The 21,478-nt window shown below is 43.9% G+C and overlaps 1 protein-coding gene, 1 long non-coding RNA gene and 1 other non-coding gene across 3 annotated transcripts in view; 2 read left to right on the forward strand and 1 right to left on the reverse strand.

Annotated features, from left to right (window-relative positions):
- Window positions 1–1,879: 1,879 nt before the first annotated feature.
- Trnas-aga (transfer RNA serine (anticodon AGA)) lies at window positions 1,880–1,961 on the forward strand. Its single transcript has one exon. It is a non-coding gene; the product is annotated as a tRNA-Ser (tRNA).
- Window positions 1,962–2,911: 950 nt separating this feature from the next.
- The window catches only part of LOC119453706 (pseudouridine-5'-phosphatase), a 44,936-nt gene continuing 26,369 nt past the window's right edge, over window positions 2,912–21,478 (forward strand). The window contains exon 1 of the mRNA XM_037715743.2: window positions 2,912–3,060. Within this exon, the coding sequence (XP_037571671.1) occupies window positions 3,000–3,060 (61 nt within the window). The 5' untranslated portion in view covers window positions 2,912–2,999. The remainder of the gene's footprint in view (window positions 3,061–21,478) is intronic.
- On the reverse strand, window positions 12,703–14,419 carry LOC125945944 (uncharacterized). The gene is made up of 3 exons (XR_007467249.1): window positions 14,260–14,419; window positions 13,630–13,732; window positions 12,703–13,214 (listed from the first exon to the last, which is right to left on the reverse strand). It is a non-coding gene; the product is annotated as an uncharacterized LOC125945944 (long non-coding RNA).

Here is a 21,478-nt window from a genome sequence, read left to right on the forward strand (position 1 = left end):
AATACCTGTTGGCTATGAGCTCGAAATTGCTCCAATTCTCTTTTTGCTTGGCCACCTGGCTCGTGACTGCGATGAAAAGGTATGAACTCGAATGTTTTGAAGGCTACGCGATCTGAAAGAATTGGTTCGTTGAACCACGTGAGCTGCAATTGGCATCCTTAGTATATTTCTTTTTTTTTTGCATTGTCAGATACATTTGTTAAGCGAAACAGAAACAATGTTTGTTCTAGCGAAAAAAGCACACCTTCAAGGCTCATTGCTCAATTTTACGAAAGTAGTACTGCTCATTGCTTTATTGATTACTCTTAATTTCTTGAAACTTCACAACTTTTGTGCCATCAATGCAATGAACTCCTGCAAGTGTCAAACCCGACGGAGGCAGTTTATGGTTTAACGAAAAACCTGGACAGCGAGCATCTAAAATACCCGACACCAGAACTCATCGGCATGTGCCAGCTCACGTGCAACTTTGTCAAGAGCGTAATGAAATGAGTGGAGGTGAGAAGGAGCTGAAAGCTATGCACGTTGCTCCTCTCAGATCTGCTGCCGCACTACACCCGATGTCCAGCCTTGACTGTGCGAAGCGAACGATCCGGAGCATTCCAAGAAAATTTCTGAAATTCTTTTGATGTAGTTACTTCTACCTTTGCTCTGCAATTGGACTGGCATCGTCAATGTAACGGTTGCACGTATATTAAAGCTGTTGCAGAAACCACTAAAAAGAAAAGTCTTGAGACTGTGACGTGAGTCAATGGGCTTGATGTAAAGACGTGTGCAGCACGAAAGACAAGGAAGAAACACGGGCAGGGAAGAGAGCAAACTTGCTATTCAATAAATTGCACTTTGTGTCGTTTGTCCGTATTTCGTATTCACTGTTGGAATTCTGTGTGGAATGAAAGTTATCTTGCGGAAAAATTTCTATTAGGTGACGCGAATTCACTTCTGCGAGATGGTCGCACACACATGAGGAGCATTAGTTTGTTGCTGTGGTACGGGATATTTCATCATATCCACTATCAGCGTGTTTAGAGACAGCTGCAGGAAAGAATAAGTTTTCGCTCATATTTGGTGTTAAGTAAGCAGCATGCAGGCAACTAATTTCCGAAGTGATTTTTTTATCTGATTGTAATTATTAAACCTGAATGGTCAAACATATTAAGACACGAATGGAGAAGTTTGATCTGTTAGGCAAGGTGGAACACCTCTAGAACCGCTAGCTGTGATTCTATAGGATACCGGGAAAACATGCCCGTGATTAGTTCTTTGAATAGAGATCGGTGCGCGAAGTCGCATCTCGGGCATACCGGGCAAGCCAAAAAATTCCCAAACAGCTGCAGCTGTCATTAAGCAAGATTTGTAATGAACGATTGTGTACTTTAGGTGGCTTTTAAAAGAATATTTTGCGCGTGGCGCAACGACGCACGCGCTCGAGCTAAGCGACAGCAGCGCGCCGCGCATTTCATCTCGTACGCACTGGCAACATCTGTCCCCCTCAGGTGGCGCCGCGGCGGTGGCACGGAAAACTAAGCCCTCTCACACCGTTTTCAGAGCGCGCGGCAGGCCTCACGTGTGCGCTTGCATCCAGCGGCCGTGGCAGTGCAGCTGGCACCTTGCAAGAGCGTGGGGCGTCCCACTCTTCAGTTTCCACAAGAAACAAAACCTTCTCTTCGACGACACCGCAATGTTTCTCACTAAAGTGCGGCTCGTCTGCTTCCCAGAGAGGCTGCTCATGGCCTTCGCTGGTTATGAGTTGGGAAGCCCTAATTTAGAGTGAAATTCCCCATCACATAGCCCAAAAACTAGACCAAAAACCATAAAAAGTGAAGTACAATTTTGGGTCACCTATTACATCGATGTTTTAGACTCCTCACAGCATCTCGCAGTCGTGGCCGAGTGGTTAAGGCGATGGACTAGAAATCCATTGGGGTCTCCCCGCACAGGTTCGAATCCTGTCGACTGCGTATCTTTTGTCAATAAACTTTGCATGTTTCTTTTTAAAATATATTTATTTATACCGTTTGCACTTTCGTTCTGATTAGATCTGCTAACAATAAGAAATAGCTAAATAAAACTAAAAACGGATTTTGCAGTTCTTGATACGCCAGAGAGGATGATGCAGACGTAACTTGGCGTCCAGCGCGCTAAGCGAGCCAGGCCCTAATGACAATAATATTTTGACACTGATGTGTTTTTTTTTTTTGTTTTTTTCCCTTAAGAATATACTCTTTTCAAAATGTTCAGCATCACTGACGCGATTCTCCAGAATCTTCACAGCACCTGCACAGACCACGCAACACAAGTCACAAAGTTTGTAATAGCTCGCACTCTTCGCATTGACGCATCCCGTTGGAATTGTAAACACCCCGTGAAGAGTGTAGAGCTAACGCGAAAGAACTGGAAATATCAAAGTTACCAGAGAGGCATAGGGGCATATTGAATAAGATACGAGAAGGACACCTTTGCTTTCTCATCGCGTAACCATACTTGCACCGCGTATGCCATCGTTTCAGAAAAACGGCGAGTAGGTGGCGCCGTCTATGAGGCATTTCTAGAACCCCTAAATGTTGTTGTGGCCAACAAAACCTTCTTCCGCCCCAACCACTTGCTTTTTTGCTCTCGCGCGCAGTCACAATTTCTCAACTCTTATTTTTTGTAACAACTTGATAAACTCACTATTTTGAAAATCTTTTTATTGTATTGAAAGCAATACTTACTTCATTACGTAGTGCATTCTTTTACGCATACCGATTACAATCTACTTCATAACCATCCACACATTAATGTGAAAAACCGGCTTTTAATTTTACGCGAACATACTGTCCTACGAAATAGCTCACAGTTCGCATACGCAAATAAATCATTATGACGAAACAATTACGCGCCGCTCACACGTCACTTATCGAAAGTGAAACCCACCTTCGCGGCGGAGCGTCGTCTGCCACACTCGTCTGTTGACGAGGAAGACGCGAAGTCGGCAGGGTGCGCTCGGGGTGGGGGCCATGGCAGCGACCTTCAAGCCGGTAACACACGTGCTATTCGACTTGGACGGCGTGATTTTGGGTGAGTCGGCGTTCATTCGCCACCACTTAAACGCTCTAACGTAACCGTAACCATGGGCAACGTCTACGATGCGTCTCTGCTCTAGCAGACGACGCCCGATGCCTCCTCGATTGGCGGGAGGGGGTGAAGCTGCTCCGACTTTATGGAAGCGGCGGTGGGTTTGTTTCCCTCGAAACCAGAACTTGCGGGCGTTTTGGGCGCGTCGAATGCTGCCGACTGTCGAGGGCGGTGCGTGTTCGATGCTTGTGGCCAGTGGCCGTTTCCGAACTGTCATTGACCAACGCCAGAGCACGTTCCGAAGCGGATGCTATTGGATCGCGATGCGGACATTGCTTCCTACTCGTAGCTTCGTATCAACGCGGTTTCGTTCAGGGCACTAGCGGACGGGGCTGTTTCCAAATGTTCCTGCGACAACTTCACGGGCACTAGCAGACGAGGCGAGACAATCGTTAGGGGCTGCTAGTTTCTACGCAGACGCGGTGATTTCGATTCGAAGTTGTCGCCGCTGTTTTGCTCGAAGCAGAGCTAGCAGACGGTCTATAATACGTTCGTATCCATCTGTTGGGTATATTTCGGGTCACACCAGCGGACGGGCTGAAGCAGACGACCAGAAGACGAAAAACCAGCAGGCCCGGCTTGCGCAAGTGGCTGTCTCTCGCGGCCTCTAGCTTTATGCCGTTTCCACACGAGAGTCGGTATTTCGACACAGCTGGTGCGTTCACTCAAGTTCGTCAACAGTTTGCGCTGCTCGCAAGCAGTCTCGGTGTTTCGTAAATAACGCCGCTTCGTATGTGGCGCAAAAACGATGTCGTGATGAAATGGGGCGCCTCGGTAATTGAAATCGTAAACAAAGCTAGCTAGGTCGATCCTGACCCGCGCTTGGGTAGACATTGTGCGGGTTGCTATTTTCTTACGTCGAATGAAGACTGCTACTAAACATGATGCATAATCATGTCATAGCCGAACCTTAGTGCGTGTGCGATTGAGATTAAAGGAAAAATGCTTGAAAGGTGTTGAATTAACGTTCGAATCGTGCTGACAGCATCTGTATCTAATTACCGTTAAAATTGCTGATGCGCAATGACAAGTTGCATCGCTCGCTAATTAGGTGACGTTACTCTCACAAAATACTGTTGGAAATAAATTAGGACCGCCGAGTTCTGACTGTAAAACTGCTTAGTGTACATGCAGCGTTGTAGTTTATCCTAAGTATACAATTTACTGTACTCATACGAGAGAAGACGCACTCACAGCCGTAACACACAGGTTTGCGAGAACAGACCACAGCAAGTGCAGCTGTTTGTGGCAAACCACGTAATCCCTTCGGATTATGCGCGCGCCCTTACGGCGAACTCGGTGTAATCGTTTTTTCTTCTCTTTTTCTTTTTTTTTCTCGTTGGTGTCAGCTGGAATGATGAAGCCTGCATCTAGGTCGACCGTAGTGGGTCATTGCACGCGTGTGAGCAAACGTGCCGTCTCGACGACCGGCGTACCTTTCTCGGCGACCTTGCGTACGTGACATCGCCAACGAATCTCGCACAGAAACCTCTGCACTGCGAAAGATATTATTGAGGCAGCTTTTCCATATCGCGTTTTTTTCCCCCGCAAAATTTCTGCAACGCCAGCATCTGTGTTTATCGGCAGCTTTTGTTTTGTTCCCGTTCTTATCTTGTGAAATTTCAGCGTAGCAAGCGAGTTTATCGGCATGCTAGAGTTAAGACAAAAAAAAAAAAAAAAAAAGAAGAAGAAGCAAGGATATATTTTTTTTGTTCTCTATTCTTTTTTTTTGGGGGGGGGGGGGGCGCTATGTGCAAAGCATTTATTTCGGGTGCTTCCATATGTCGGACAATTTGCTTGTCGCACACGTGCTCGCCGATCGAGTCGCTATGACAAGGACATTTCGCGACGTTGAATTTCCACGGCGAATTCGAAACAACGGCTTTGTGTTCTCGCAGAAGGGCACCTGCTAGAGCCCACAACTTAATATAAGAATGTTGCGACGAACCATCCGCGACGTTACCTCCAGAGCAGGATAGTCGACCAACATGCTTTGGTGTTGTCCTATAGCTGCCTCGTTGTGTTAGTGCGTTCATTTCTTTCTGCATGAAATATACCCGTTTCTCATGTAGTACTCCAGCTGGGTGTTGTTTGTTCTTTCATTTTGTTGATGCCGGGATTGAAGACGATCAGTTTCAGCGGCATCGTGTTCGCTCTCATAATTTCGAAATATATCGAGCCATAATTTCAATATCTATCGGTGCACCAAGCATAGGTCGGCGAAATGAACGGAACGCACTCAGACTCAATCACAAAATATGTTTGTTTTTTTGCTTATGGATCACGCTCGCGTGCATGCCAATACGCCATACGATGCGATTACTTCGTCAGAGGAAGCAAAGAATGCAGTTTGGCACGCGGCCTCGGATCCCACACATGACGTCATGGCATGGAGCAAAATTTGCTGACGTCATGCATTACTAACAGTAGGTATGATGATGTGGCTCATAAGAAAAATGATAAATAGGGGCACCGCACGCGTTTCTTCTGGGTGTGCTCGTGTGTGGTAGCCGCAGCGACCGGCGCCGGTATGGAGCGAGCCAGTGTATTTTTGTGACGTCATGACGCATCCAGCTCCTGGGTACAGAAACCGAAACTGGTGCGCTCAAAGCAGTATATTAGTAAATTATTCACGGTACTCTGACCGCTTGTCGAATTTCTTTCTCGAGTTTAGAAGGCTCGGACCTTCATTTAACGCAAAAAATGAAAAAAAAAACAAAGAGAAAAGGGAAGAAGAAAAAGAAGCAAAAAGAAACCCGAACATGCACCCAGGCACTCGCCCACATGCACGAACCCTCTCTTTTTATCTCACTCTCTCTCACACATGCACGTCTGAAATGTCGTGTCAGTGACCTTCAGACAAGGAGAAATCGAGAAGCAACTGGGCATACTTGGCGCTAAAGCACAATTTCAAAGCTTAATTGTGGTCATTTTTATATCTCGCGAAGGAGCCACGCTTGATGCTGTTGGAAACGAGTTTCATTTGGAGTTCGCTTCCAACTATCATCAAATAATTGACTGCATTGCGTAATTCTCTCAAGTTATATTTGGTTAGGTCATTTTAACTGCAGGTAATTTGTGCAATTTGTGCAAATAATTTGTGTAATTTGTATATATATATATATATATATATATATATATATATATATATATATATATATATATATATATACCTGCAAAAAAAGAAAGGGCGAAGGAACCACAGTTGCATAAATACTATAATAGTATTAGATGGCTTGTATATAGTTTCTATAAACTGCGATGTAATAACGAGCGAAAAGCTACTAGCTACTAATTTTTAAGTTCCAACTCTTACTGTGCTCTGAAAATAAAGCGCTGTCTAAATGTGTCAGCTCGCACGTAAAAAAAATAATAGACGTGTTATGTTATAGCATCCCGCCGACTTTGTGTTCCGATTAGAACTTCGTCTTCAGATTCATACTAAAAAAAAAAGAAAAAAAAAAAAGAAACCCAGCCAGGCGTGCAGACACGGAAAGAAGGAGAGGGAGATGAACAACACAAACGCAGCACAAACGGCGTTTTTTTCTTGTTTTTTTTTTTCTACACGTGTTCCGGGTTGATTAGCGAACCTTGTGCGGATGCTGTTGTATAAGATATGACACACTGAATAGGCAACGCGGCATGCAGAGTCGTTTTTGTGCAGTATATATATATATATATATATATATATATATATATATATATATATATATATATATATATTGGCCCCTCACGGAAAAAAAAACCCGAATGTCGCGTTGCAATAATCGGCTATATCTCTTCCTCAAGCTGCGTATGCCCGCTTGTATATGCTATGGGAGGAAGGACCCGCCGTGGCGGTCTAGTGGCTATGGCATTGAGCTGATCAAGTCCGGAGGCGCAGGATCAAAGCCCGGCCGCGGTGGCCGCATTTCGATGGGGGCGAAATGTAAGAAAACACCCGTGGACTTAGATTTTGGTGCACGTTCAAGAGCCCCATGTGGTCCAGATTCATCCGGAGTCAGCCCCTGGCCGCTAAGGCGTGCCTCATAATCATAGCGTGGTTTTGGCGCGGAAAACCCCAGAATTTAATTTTGATAGGAGGAAGCGCAGATGTTTGAGGATGTGAGAGGAGTAAATGACAGGGCGGTGTTATTATTATTATACAGGCGTGGCTCCGCACGCACGAAAATCGAGGAAGAAGGTCGAGGCATGGCGACGCCCGCGTTGAAATGCAGATAGGCGATGCGTGTTGGCGATCACGTACACCCTGTGAGACAAATATGTTAAAGATGGCGGGATACTAAGCAAAGAAAGGGGAGAGAGAGAGAGAGAGTGCGAAGGTTTGTACGGAAGTACTAAACACGCGTTAACCGGATAGGGGACGTGTTTGCTTGGATAGCTGATCCAAGGCCTCACGGTTGCTGATCCGTGTGGCCTGTTGTCTCGCGGAGGGCGATAATATTGTTATTTTGACTACTGACTGAGCGGGGGGGGGGGGGGGGGGAGGCGTGTCACCGTGACGTCGAGCTCAGCAGCAGAACGCCACAACTGCGTGGGTGTTTGCGATATGTAGCGACAACAGCAGCAGCACAAAATGTTTTATTTATATACGACTGCGGAATGAAGGCCTCCTCCAGCGATCTCCTGCTACTCTGTCGTGAGCAGGTCCACAGCGTCGTAGTATGCGTGCGAATTTCCTAATACCACCACTTGCACCACCCACTTCGACTGCATGCGTCTATACCTCTATATTTGGCGCTGAGCCGTGCTCCCTCAAGGGCTGCAGAAGATAGCGCCAACCTTTCCTTTACTCATGACGAACCACTTGGTTCGTTATGAAAAATAGTTTAGAAATATCGGCCCTCTATATTGTGTTACTTTGGAAGACCATCGGTTACCCGTCGTCAGCGTTTGAGGCCCTGCCCAAGTCTGCATATCCTCATCGCAGCCTCAACTACTATTGATTAGCAGCTATACGGGCGCGTTTCCTCTACCTATGAAATCTACCTCTACTAATGCTACGAAATCTCCTCTACCTATAAAATGTCACCAGGGCATGCCGGCTAATGAAGGGCCTGACCTGCTTGCCCGAGAAACTCTTCTCCGCAGGCTCGTATCATTCCTACAGATCTATCCAGACGAGCCCCGCAACCTCACCTTCTCACGAGCCATACGGGCGCTCGCGCCGCCTATTCCCATTCATATGTACACCCGCACAACACACGTCAACAAGGCACCTTCAGACGCAAGGCACAGGCAGCACGCCCTTCCCACTCCAGCCCGCCTTCATGTACTCCGATGTCTCGCAGAGGATGCCCCTCCCTGCATACACTGCGGCGACTGCCCGAAAACCTATCATGCCCTGTGGATATATGCCGCCCTCCGTCTCCTGCGATTCCTTTATCCCATTGTTCTATCCCTACCCCCAACCCTGGGTGGCGCACCACGACCACGACACTGCAGGAACAAGGATACCTGGCCGGGTACACCTAGCACGCCGACAGAGGCGGCCCCTGGACTAAGGGCACCCGCTCATTAATCTGCTATATACCTATATGGTCGCGAGCAATGGCGAAGACAAAGACGTTGTAGTGGGGCTGCGTCAGAGGCTCTCCTGTCGGACTGAAAGCCGGCTGAAACCTGTGCGTTCTGTGCAGTCTTGACTAGCCAAGTGCTAGCCGTTCCTATACATATATATATAGAACGAGAAAAAAGGGAACCGAGGGGCCCGATTTTTATTAATAATATCATAAGAAGCCAACAAACAAATGATAAATGAATGGAAATGAAAACGGATGAAAAAACAACCGTCCGCAGGTGGGGAACGAAACCCACTTCTTCGCATTACGCGTGCGATGCTCTCACCATTGAGCTACCGCGGAGCCGTTTTCCCATCCAGTTTCTGGGGTATTTATGTTTTACAACTAGAACTAACCCTGATATATATATATATATATATATATATATATATATATTCTAAAGGTGTTTATTTGGAAGAGCTCGGTGCAGTGCAACGTCGACGGGCAGGGCAGTCACAGCTTCCCAGCACGAGAGCCGTTGCTGAGCGAGAGCGCTCGACCCACTAGCGTTTAGAGCCAGTAGCGCTGAATACATTAGCGTGTCTCTCTTCCACACTACAATATATATATATATATATATATATATATATATATATATATATATATATATATAGCTGCATGTAATAAGTACCTCAGTATTTTCGTCTCTTAACGTGACGCCTGCCAATGTATGTTTCACTGCTCTTTGCAATGCCCTTCGCTTCCGTTCAGGTTCATTCATGGTCCTCGGAGGTTCGGACCCATCTGGTAGTAATAGAACACAGTGATTAGCTACACTCGTTTTCATCACTGGCCGCAATATATTACGACCTAATTGAGACCTTGGTTGCTGACGACAGAATTAAACAGATGCACGAAAAAAAAAGAAAGAAAAGTATGTCGTCTACTGTTTCTGTTTTGTCGATGTAATTCCAAGTTGTTCGCGCTAATCACTATCGAGCGTCATTTCAAACTATATAAGTGGTAGCAGTGCAGAGCAAATAAACTCGAAACATTCCGAAAGCTTTAGCACGGCTTTGTTTTCGTATAAGGCGACAATAAAGTGAGCCAGAAATAATACACATAAAAAAAGACTGAGCAAAAAAAAAATACTACAAAAATAAAATCGGGGCAATCTCGCGTTTCCTATCTTATAATGACGCGAACGGAAAGCGGATCATGCATGTGAAGGTAAATTAAGGCGAACAGTCTTTGAAGCACTCGCATTTTGTTAAGCTTCTACCTCTTTTTTTTTCTTTCTTTTTTATTATTATTACCGATGGCCTGCTTCCGCGAAGTGACAGTTTAATTGCGAACCGAGAAGGCATTTAATAACGAGCGTCCTTGCCGGCCGTGCCTAGAATGCCTCGTTTCACGCAGTTTATGTATAATGAAGAACGAAGCTTGACCTGCCTTCTGGTGGGTACGCTTGTAACTAGAGGAGACATCTCCCGTACTTTACGTCGGCTATATTATTTCCTTTTTTATTTGTTCATTTTACGTTCCCTACGACGGCCTCCATACTCCCGAGTAACTTAACGAGCGCAATTCCACAGCGCGCAAAGAGCGGCCAGTCTTCTCAGAACACGTGATACCGTCGGGCTTAAGTTTATGTATATTCCTGCGAGGGGACAACGGCCGCGAATGTTGAGCTGCTCCGCTCCGGGCCTGGCGTGCGTCTAAGATTTCGAAAGATAGGTGCTGTGTACCCTTAGCAACGCGCGATATAGACCGGGCCATTGCTTCGGTGCGCACCAAACGTCTTTATTCGGAGCGTGCCCAGGGGGACGCTGCGTTTTTTTTTTTTTTCATTTTGTTTCTGCTTTCGTGTTAGACGCGTGTCTACCGTGTACAAACATCCGAAACATCGAATACCCGAGCGCGCCTGGAATCTAAGCGGCGAGATCGATATCCCCATGTCCTCGTTCTCTATCGTCTAGCTCGTTAAATACTGTTTTTCTGTTTTCGTTTTGTCTCTTTCCCTCTCCTCTCTCTCTCTCACCCATTTCGTTACTTCCCTTGATTCGTATTTTTTTTTTCGTTTAGGTTATGTCAATTTTATTCATCCTGTTCAATCTTTGTTCTCTTCCTTTCGATTCTTTAATTGAAAAGAAATCCTAAACCAATCTGAGCTCGAAGGCCAGCGAGCGGTATCTCTCTCGCCCTCGCTACCTTCTTATGACACAGGTGTTCTCGCCTCCTCGCCGCGTACTTTTCCAGAAGACACGTGACGGTATACGTCATCACTGAACGTCACGTTGGTGCTCTTTTCTTGCTTGAAAACGTCATCAATTCGCGCTTGTCAGGACTCGGCGGTCTTCGGCTACATGGGCAAACAGAATGCAATAAAACACGACAGAAACACGTACCAATCTAAATGGCAAACGTAGGTAAACAAGTTGTCCCCGAATAAGATTGTCTTGACGCACTTAATGCAAGTGTATGTGATCTCGAAAGGAAAAAAAAAAAGTGGATGAAACATTTTTTTTGCTATGTGTTTATTTATTGACCCTACCTATCCGCCTTAGCGCACAAGCCACTTGTGAAGGCAGCATTTATGTAACTATAACGTACCCTTTTTATTTTGAAATTCCTAATAGGTAACTTCGAAGGTCCTGTGCATCAAGGTTTTGGGTCAACGTGGATAGACGGCGAACTTGCCGGTGTGCCGTGTTTTCGTGTTTTCTTTATTTTTTTAAACGGAGGGGGAGGAATATTTTAATTCCCACCTTTTAGTTTTGACTACGCATGGACGGCCGGATGTGTCCTCATGATCCAGCCCGCCTGTTCTCAGTTAACAGGACGGTTTATCATAGCGTTCCCGCAGCCAGCCGTTACCGTTACCGCCTTTTGCGCATACGCTGCGAAAATTGTCAATAACGGTTGGACTCTGGTAACTAACCGGCAGCACAAAATGTTTAACGGCACCGCTAAAATAAAGATATAGGGTGTTTTGAGCGTTGTAGCATAGTATAGCGTTATGCCATTTACAACATTGCGTGCGCCACGCATTCGATCACCTGCAGTCGCTATAGGGCTCGTATGGATTAGCCAAAGCTCGATTGGGCAAAGCTGGTACTTGTATGGAATGGTAATATAACTTTAATGTACTTCCTGTAACATAAGAGTGGTTTTTCTTTGGTTTTTTCTTGCATTCGGGTTAGGGTTGCGCTTTCTAGACGCGGACGACAAGAAGGTACACGGATACACAAACGGGAGCGCTCTAGCAACTGATTTTTCACAACATCCGCATCTTCATATATGCATTACTTAACAGCCACGTGAGGCTATATCGCACTGAATAATTTAAGAAGAAAATTTCCTTTTGTGATAGGAAAGTCGATGATTTGCTGACACATTTTGCCCTTTCGTTGACTATGGCTTTTGCTTCTATAATTTGTCGCGTACATTTACGCTTGTGACGACTGATTATGCGACAGTTCGAAAATAATGATTGCACGCCACAGAGATGGGCACCTGTCCACACATTGCAACGACTGTATCAGGTAGCACAAACCCATCTAGAATACGTCTACACTTGGGCTTATTCAAGCCAAGAGGTAGTCTACAATCCGGCTTGTACAAGCTGAGCAATAGCCTTAGAACTCCACAAGCACTCCTGAAGCCAAGCTAATGCTCCCTCCGTATTCGTCTTGGGGAAGTCTTGGCAAGCTGTTCGTTGACTACGTGTAGGACTTATGTATGAAGGCTTATTTTGCTTTCCCAAGGAAATATCTGCAAAAATTTGCTAATAATTTGCTTGTTGTCTACAAATTCAGATTGCTGGTATATGTATGCTTTTCATGGAACCGGTGACGTGTCTCAGAATTTGTAGGAAATATGCAGCTGCCTTTTCAAAATATTGCAATGTTGCTCGTTCATAGGCAGCCTTTTATAAAAAAAATGTCCAAGACACAGAAAAATCAGCAACATAAAAAAATTTATTTTTTCCAACTATGTAAAGTTACCAGAATGTATGGTGGCAGTCCCACTGTCTTCTGAAGCCTGCTGACCTGTATCAGTAAAAAAGAAAAATGGCAGGTTCATCTAGAGCACTCAAAACCAGTAAAGAGAGATTAAATACTTTAAGTACAAATGCAACTGGCATTTCACATATTGCAGAAAAATTTGCAATGACGCTAGATAAACAGAAAAAAGGCCTTGCCCCATTGACAGCTTTCAAGGGTATAGAACAGTACAGGTTCTCTAATGCACACACCACTTTAACCACCACAAGGGTGATGTGCGTGTTAATCATAGCAGTTGTGAAACTGAATTTTTTTATGACCTCAGTTAGCACTAAGGATGCACAGCAGCTTGTTTTCTGCCAGGTTTCAAGTGGCTGTCACAAGAATGCATGCACAATGGCATAAGAACAAATATACAACAAAAACAAGCACCATCACTTAGGGGTGAAAAAATATATATGAGAAGTGAAGCAAGACCATCAATAAATTCTTGGCATAAGAATGGTGGTAGAATATTTGTATAACTCACTCTATAATTTGAAACTTCTATGCATGTTCCACCAAAGAATGCGCTACGTCCTTTTGGTGCCTGGAAATGAAGAATAATTATTATAGCTTACCACTACGTTGCATCCCATAAACAAGCAGTCCTGAACGTCAATTGTAACTGCAATAATTGCATTCTAGACTCTACTTCAGGTTCCCAAAATTTAGTGGTCTAAATTATAACCTATCAGAAAGTTTACTTCCCTATTACCACAGTAATGCATGGTGTGGAAACAGCATGCATATATGGTCCTTCGAAATTACATCGCTGCTGACAGTTGGCATAAACACATTTTAGAAAGACAAAGCATTAATCTTATATTGTGCACTGCAATGACTCCTATATAGAACCAACAGCCAAGTTAACGTGATGTAAATGGCTACGTTACCTAGGTAATAACATAACAATATTTCTGTATAAAAATAACTGAACAACGAGCTTAATGTAACATGCTGACCCCTTAGCCGCTCGCAGACTGCAATTTTTCAGCCAGGCAGCTGCTGCTTGACGAATGACATGGGTTGTTGCATTTGCACACATAGGATCACTTCGAATCGTCTCTGAAATACCAAACCACTTAGACAATGCAAGTAGCACACAATATCAGCTTTCCAACTGACATTCAAACCATTACCTGCTACTGACACTTCTGCAATTACATATCGTTACTAAGGTATCGGTTTATTGACAAGATGAAAATACATGCACGTAGCAGCTGAAGGGATAACTACTCCAATCCAATCGACCACCAAGGCCATGCACCCACTCCACTTCTTTCGTTGGTACCACTGCACATTGCTGCGGAATTTTCTTCGGGGCAGACAAAGCTCGCCTAGTAAGCTAAAGGCGGTTTACTAGATATACACTAAATAAAATTTTGTGACAAATCTGTTCTGCAGAAGACTGCAAGGTGGAGGAAGGTTCATGAAAGAGAGAATTGTCATTCACCCGGCTATAGTTATAGTCGCATGGACACTTTTTTTCTATGAATAAAATTTGTCCACAATTTTCAAAAATTCCAAACACCGCACATTTTGAGAGTAAGTCACTACACTGACGCAGACAAACAGCAGCTCTGTAACCTTACCTTCAATGACACTGTACACATGCAAGTCTCTTAGGCTCTTTTTTTTTTTTGCCGCTGGCCTAGTATGCTGAACTTCGCTCCCAAGTCGTCTGTGAAGACAGCGCGCAGAATGCCTGCAGTGAGGTTTCTTAAATCCCGGCCCTCAATGAGTGAGAGTCGTCGTATCTGGATTAAAAAAAGCACCCATACATGGAACATGGCCATTCAATAAATGTACTAAGGCAGGAATGAAAGCCCCATAAACCGTAAGACTGAACAGCAAATCACACTAAACAAGCATGCTTTCAAGATAAATTGTTATTACAGCAATTTGCACACATTAAATCGGCAAAAATGTAAACAGCCATATTATAAAAATAACTAGAGACTATTACGTATACAACAAAAAACTTAAAGCCAGAAATAGTAGATATAATAATGCGGACACTTCACCATGCATTGAAAAGCATTAGCTTTACCCAACACAAGTTATTTATAGAAATTCCCACGTACTGTAATTTTGTAAAGCTTACAAGATGAGTTCGAAGGGCAGGATCAGAGCTCAGCCTGGACTCCAAGGTAGCCAGACTTTCCATGTCCCCAAAGGGCAGGTTGGAATTGGCCACTCCCATTTCACCATTTTCATTCGGAATACGAAGAGCTGCTAGCGACCTTTCACTTTGATGTTTTACAGTCTTCACGTCTCTCATTATTACGTAAATGTGTGAAAGCACTGAAATAAAACAAGATAGGAGTCATGAACATTTTGACAGCTAGGACAGATGCTGACATGCTGCACGATGCATCTTCAACATGCATAACTGTGCAAACCTTTTTTTTTCAAAGTTGGTACTGCTCCTAGCAGTGATTGTTCGATCCTGTACCACTTGATTTAGCGCAAGGTCCCATCTCAGCTCCTCGGAAATGGAGTTGTAATTCCTTGTTTCAGGTGCGAAATGACTTCAGATTATGTTACTGCTATTGGCAATTGCTGAAATGCTGGCGTCGCTGCTCCGGGTAGCATTAATTTGGGAAGTGCTTGCACTGGGCAGACTGTCATGTTTTTCCTTTGCATTTTCTCCAGGAATGAAAAAGAACTGCATGGTTTCCTTGGGTAGGCTGCCCTTGCACTTGAAATAGGAAGGCAGAATGCAATGTGCAAGGCAGTCAGGAAAAGTACAACGAACAAAATACCAAAATAATGAAGCCTAGCAGAACTTGTTGCTGGGCGAGTTAGTGCATCTTGACAACAGACAGAACATGTGTGCATGTGCTCGCACCTTTTTTTCCTATTACCAAGACAATGTTTTTGCATTGCTCATACACATGTGCTACTTTAATTAGTAGTGATATTTACTGCTAAATTATTTAAGGCATTGGGGGAAGACATCTAATAAACCTGAGTTCACAGACATAGGAATAAATATAAAAAGGGTGCAGCTGACATGCTGCCTACTAACCACTATCCTGTGCTAACCTGTTGAATAGCATTATGCTCTATGTCCCAGTGGATAAATCTGCACCTTTTATATATGTCATGCTAGAGCAGACAGCTCGAGATTAATTTTAACCCTCGAGTTATTAAGCATGAAATAAGTTTAACTACACTGGTGCTTTAAAGTTTTGTTTACAAAGAAATGTGGCCCATTAAAAAATTCTGCAGTTTTACATGCCAAAACCATGATATGCTTATGATGTACACTATAGTGCGGGACTCTGGATTGATTGTGACCACCTGTGGTTCTTTACCATGCACCTACATATATCTACACCTGTGTTCGTGAATTTCACCCCATCGAATTGCAGCCACTATGTCCACGACCTTGTGCTTAGCAGCTCAACACCATAGGCGCTAAGCCACCGCAGCGGGTTTGGCCAACAAGGCAATGATCAAACCGCAACCTGGAAACCAGCAGCACAGCACCCTATTCACAGAGCTACCACAGCGGGTTCTGTATTATTTGAAGTAGTCGCACAAAATGTCAAAAGCCTAAAGGAAGCCAGCTTTAAGCAAAATAAGTTGCCAGACTCTTAGCAAGTTGATATTATCAATCATAGAAGGTATTTTTAATCTTAAAATGCATCACCTTTTCATAAATGCACGTCTGCATGCCCAAGTACGCCATACTAGAAGTTGTATGCCAAGGTAGTACAAAGCAGGCTGTCAGAACGTTGCCTACCTTTGCGATTTGCAAGGTATGTCTTCTAGACCACTCTCGTCACTTGTGTCACTCCAATATATTCTGCGAAATTTCTTTCGCTTCCCACGGCCTCTTTCTGCAAAAAAGGTACCTTTATGTGTGACATAGGTGAACTGCTAACATATTTACTATCAACTCCGCTAAAAAGAATGAGGCAGCTCAAAAATTTTCCATAACTTGAAGACAATTTTGCCGTACAAACTTTTTTATATGCAGCACAACAACAATCTGGCGTTAAACATAACAAATGTGACTTGATAAATTTGACAAGTCATGCAAGCATAAGTACTAAGCATTGCAGGTTTTTTATTAGCCTTGAAATGGTTGTAAATACTAACCAGGCTCGTAGCCAGGAATTGTTTTTTTCCTGGGGGGGGGGGGGGGAGGCACTTGCTGAAGGCCTTGACTATTTGAGGAAAGCACCTATTTTTCAGCAATTATTTTCGGTAAAGGTCACAATCTCGCCCCCCCCCTCCCCCTGCTACGGGCCTGGTACTAACAACCTATTTCAAATGCGTACTCCTGCACTTCTGAGACAAACAACTTGCCTACATTTGCCCATGTCAAAGCACCAACACAGGACACATTAAGTTACCTTGCAGTAATTTTTAACAAGTGTAATCTTATGAACTTCATTAGGAGCTTGTGGTAAACAAATTGCTTGCTTGTCATTCACCTCAGCAGGTAGCATTTTTAAATTTAAGAGGATTATGAAAACGCATGGTGCTGCAGTGTTACCTTCATCGCCAGACGAACGAAAGTTGTCAGTGTCCTCTGCCTGTGGCAGCCAACTACGTGCCTTTTCGTACGAGGCTGCAAAATAGTTCACAAGAAAGTCGGAATGAGGAGCAGCAGACTTTTGAGTGCATTTCTTGTAGCAAAGACATTAGTCGCTTGAGATGGCAAGCGTACTATTGCATTCAGTATAACCTGCAATGCACAAGTGGGTGGCAGTTGCACTCTTCTAAGTTGTACAGTGGTGCCACTAGCACCGTGTTCCCAGCTTAATGGGTGAGTGTGCAGCTGTTCTTGTTTCGTACATAACTCTTTTTTGTCATGAGAAAAAGATAAGGAATAAACCAAGCACAAGCTTTCGAGTTGAGGGCAGCTATCCTTTCCAGAAGCACGAGCGAGACATTGCTTGCGTCCAAAGTGGCCACCGTCTGTCTTTGTCATTTTGCGCACTAAACTGGAAGAGAGGGCAAAAGCAGGCATGAAGGGTGATGTTCGAAACAAGAGCAGCTGCACACTCTCCAAAGTTCGCAACACAGCGCAATTAGCGATACTATCCAACCTGGGAGAGCACATTTCCTCACGTGTTGTGGGTCATATTAGAGTACATTTATTTGGATATCGCTATGTTGCAGACTTCTCAAATGAATTTACACAAGGAACTTCTTTTCTCGCTCAACTACTTTTAGTTATGCTATGTGATGCCAATAATTCACACGCACTGCCAATAATTCATACATTCATAAAAAGAAGGTAGTACTTACATTGCAGCCTAAGGGGGACTATGTTGTAACGAGTGAAAGATCCATTTGGAGGGTGTGCACGCATTGCAGCTTGCACAATGTTTTTAGGATGTAAATGGCGTGGCCACGTACAATGATCACCATCCACCCATCCAGTTGGCACAACAGCGACCGTGTTGTCCACTTCAAAGCGGACTACGGCAAACATCTGAATCGAAGTAATATGCCCTGATGCTATGTTTCTGTAAATAATATCCAGGAGCAGTACAACAAACATAAGAAAATGAGGCCCGCCAAGTTTGCAACTGTAATATAGTGCAAATTGCATATGCACTGTGTAAAATATAAGACCCAATTTAAAAGATGAGCAATGTTTTGTACAAAACACAATTGTAAAAAAAAGAAGAATCTTACTCCCATATTGCAGAACCTTTGTCCGTAGCACATTTTATTAACTAATAAGACAATAAATGTGCACATGTACATCAACAGCGATAAACATAAATTAAGGAAATTTTGTCCCATGCAATACATATGCTAATCAAAGCAGTATTTTGGAATATGTACCTACTGTTATATCATAACAGCCATCGAAACCCTACAAGGCACCATGCATGATGCCAATTAACATAGTACAGATGAAAGTGAAAGAAGTGATGAAAAAAACACAAAATGCAACGATAAATAGTTTGCAAGCTTTTCTTTGATAATTCAACATGAAAGCACTGTTCAGCACTATAGAGCAAACAGGGGCAGTTACCAGAAGCTTCTGGGCACAGACTTGCTTCATTAAACCAAGTGCAAGAGTCCTAGGAAGGATCTCGACATGCAGCAGAAAAATTTACTGCTAAGAAAGAGTTCAACAAGGATTTCAGTTATTTTCACTTTATTGGAGCTTTACAAATCATTTACAACTAAAGTAAGTCATTGTAAGGCGGGCAGTTCAAAAGCATTTGATGCTATTACTAATGGGTAGTGTCTGAATGAACCAAACACAACACAATGTGTGCATTTGGAACTTAGCCATGTGGAAACAGTACGCATTTGGATTGTATTTCACTTAATGGCCATGCTGTGAGCTTTGAAAGCCCATAAGCTACCACAACACCCAGTTCTGATGACTTCATAGGTTTATCAAAAAGGTTATCCAATGTTTCAAACTTTCTACCTATCAAAACTTCATTTCCACCTTCGTCCAATGCAAAGTTTGCAACAAGCACTACACTAGAGTCGGACAGCATGCAACAGTTGTCAGCCATGGTGCTACTGAGTGTGAAGCTTGAAAAAACTGCAACACTATGCTCAGGACCCTTGCAAAACGGTAGAAGAGGACCGTCTGCATGAGGCTGCTTTAGCACAACAGCTCTTCTGTGCTGAACTCCCTTTAGGCTGCACAGTTCTCCCTGAGCCATCAGCTCACAAATTCGTCTACACACTTCTTGCAGTGGTCTCTTTCCACTCCGGACCAGTCTTTTCAATCTCTGCAGGAAGCTTTCTCCAGCAAAAGCACTGAAGTTATCCAAGCAGCCATACATTAACACATCATTTGGGAGATGGATTAAACCGTGAACATTATAGCTCATTTGTTGATGACCATAGAACCTGCCGAAATGATTGACAAAATAGCGAAGTAACTCTTGAGCATACCCATTCAAGGACACGCAAAGAGAAGGTGATGAAAGGATACGGATCGCAGTGTGTAAAACGAGGAAGTGCTCAGAATTCTTGCGAGGCAAGACAGCCTTCAAAACAATAGGACCCGCATAAAGAAGGAAAGCACGCAATTCAGTTGCCTTCCACCGATCAATGTATTTCAAAGCTCGTAGTGGGCGAACACACTCTGAACACCAATGGCTTTTCAGATCAAGAAGAGACGTTAAAGAACCCCAGGTGGTCAAAATTAATCCGGAGCCCTCCACTACGGCGTGCCTCATAATCGGAACTGGTTTTGGCACGTAAAACCCCAGAAAGAAGAAGAAGAAGACTTTGAAATTAAGTTAAGATCTGAAGAAGGTAGTCGATAGGGCACATCACCCTTCGTGCAGAGAAGTAGCATCTTTTTCATTACTCCAATGCATACCAGGTGCATGTAATCTAGTGGAAATTTAGAAACGAGTCCTATTGGAAGCTGCTCAAGGACAGTGCTATTCACGTGGTGGTCTGGATGCGTGCGATGTGAGAAATCATCATCTGTGCGAAGTGGAGCATCTGTACCATTGTACACAACCCTACGTTCAATGAACTCTCCCTTTTCTGTACACTTAGTGCAGCTGAAGTATCCAGAGTGGGTTTTTACACCGAGCACGAAGGCACGTGCGGGAGCATCGCAAATAAATGCCTTGACCTCTAAACTAAACATCTTGCCCTTTACACGCAACCCATCCTGCAAAAGATCGCACATTTCATTGACAAAAGGCGAAAGAAATACATCTGCACAATCTGGCTTAGTGTCGCCGTGGTAGTAGCCTATAACAAACACGCCACTGTTTGGGATGTTTTCTGCTTTGCCTAAAATAGGCCATAACTGGCTTGTGGAGCTCTTTGTCAAAGGCAGACCATCAACAAAAAACATAAGCTTAACACACGATGCAATAACTGAAATATCATGGGCAGACAAAAGCAGATTGTTCAGACAGGTGCTTATTCCTATATGCACATATATTCCAGGAGGTACAGTCACAATGTCAAGAGTTCTGGGTGTAGACAATAGTGTTCTTGCATCAGAAGGCATATCTACAAAACTGCAGCAATTATGCGTCTTCAACTTGTTCAAAAGTTGGCTCAAAGCTGTATGTGTCACATTGTTTTGACACGGCCCAACGAGCCACGAAATGTTTGATGCTTTCGCCGCTGTCATTTTGTTGGTTATCTACACGAATTAAATCACTACAACCAGATTCATCATCACATGTTACAAATGGTGAAGGGACATGCACCGTGCTGATATTTTCACCACTGTCATCATTGTGCTGGTTACCTACACAAACTGGATCACTATAACCAGCTTCATCACGAAATGTTTCGGATGATGAAGAGACATGCACCATGCTGGGCGATGAACAGTCAGTACCACTGTTGCAATTTATCGTGCAGACTGGCAAGAGATGAGCTGGATGCAATACATTCAGTGAGCTAATACGACTTTCTTCTGAAGTAGGCCACTTCGAGCATCCTGGCTGTGGATTAACAGACACGAAGCCCGATGTCTCCCGACTGCACGTTTGCTGATCTGTCTCTCCAGCAAACTGGAGGCTCACAACCTCAAGCTGCTCCTTATCAGCTAGTTCTCTCACACGCCGCCGTTTCTGCCAGCGTAAAAGTTCATGAAAATCTTTTTTTCGCCGACCACTCGAAAAATGTCGAACACGTACGATCACTAGGCCAAGTTGCTGTGACGCTCCAGGCTAGTTCCAAAGCCATGTGTCCTTCAAGAAAAAAAATTATATCAAAAAGTATTTCCTGCAACGGTAATGATTCACAATAATTTCGTTTTATTTTCATGCCGGTTTGCTTTTTATTTTTGCTTTACAAAGTGGCATATAAGTGTACGTGCAATGGGTCAGA

Source organism: Dermacentor silvarum, chromosome 5 (assembly GCF_013339745.2).
Source record: "Dermacentor silvarum isolate Dsil-2018 chromosome 5, BIME_Dsil_1.4, whole genome shotgun sequence".
NCBI classification, from domain to species: Eukaryota; Metazoa; Arthropoda; class Arachnida; order Ixodida; family Ixodidae; genus Dermacentor; species Dermacentor silvarum.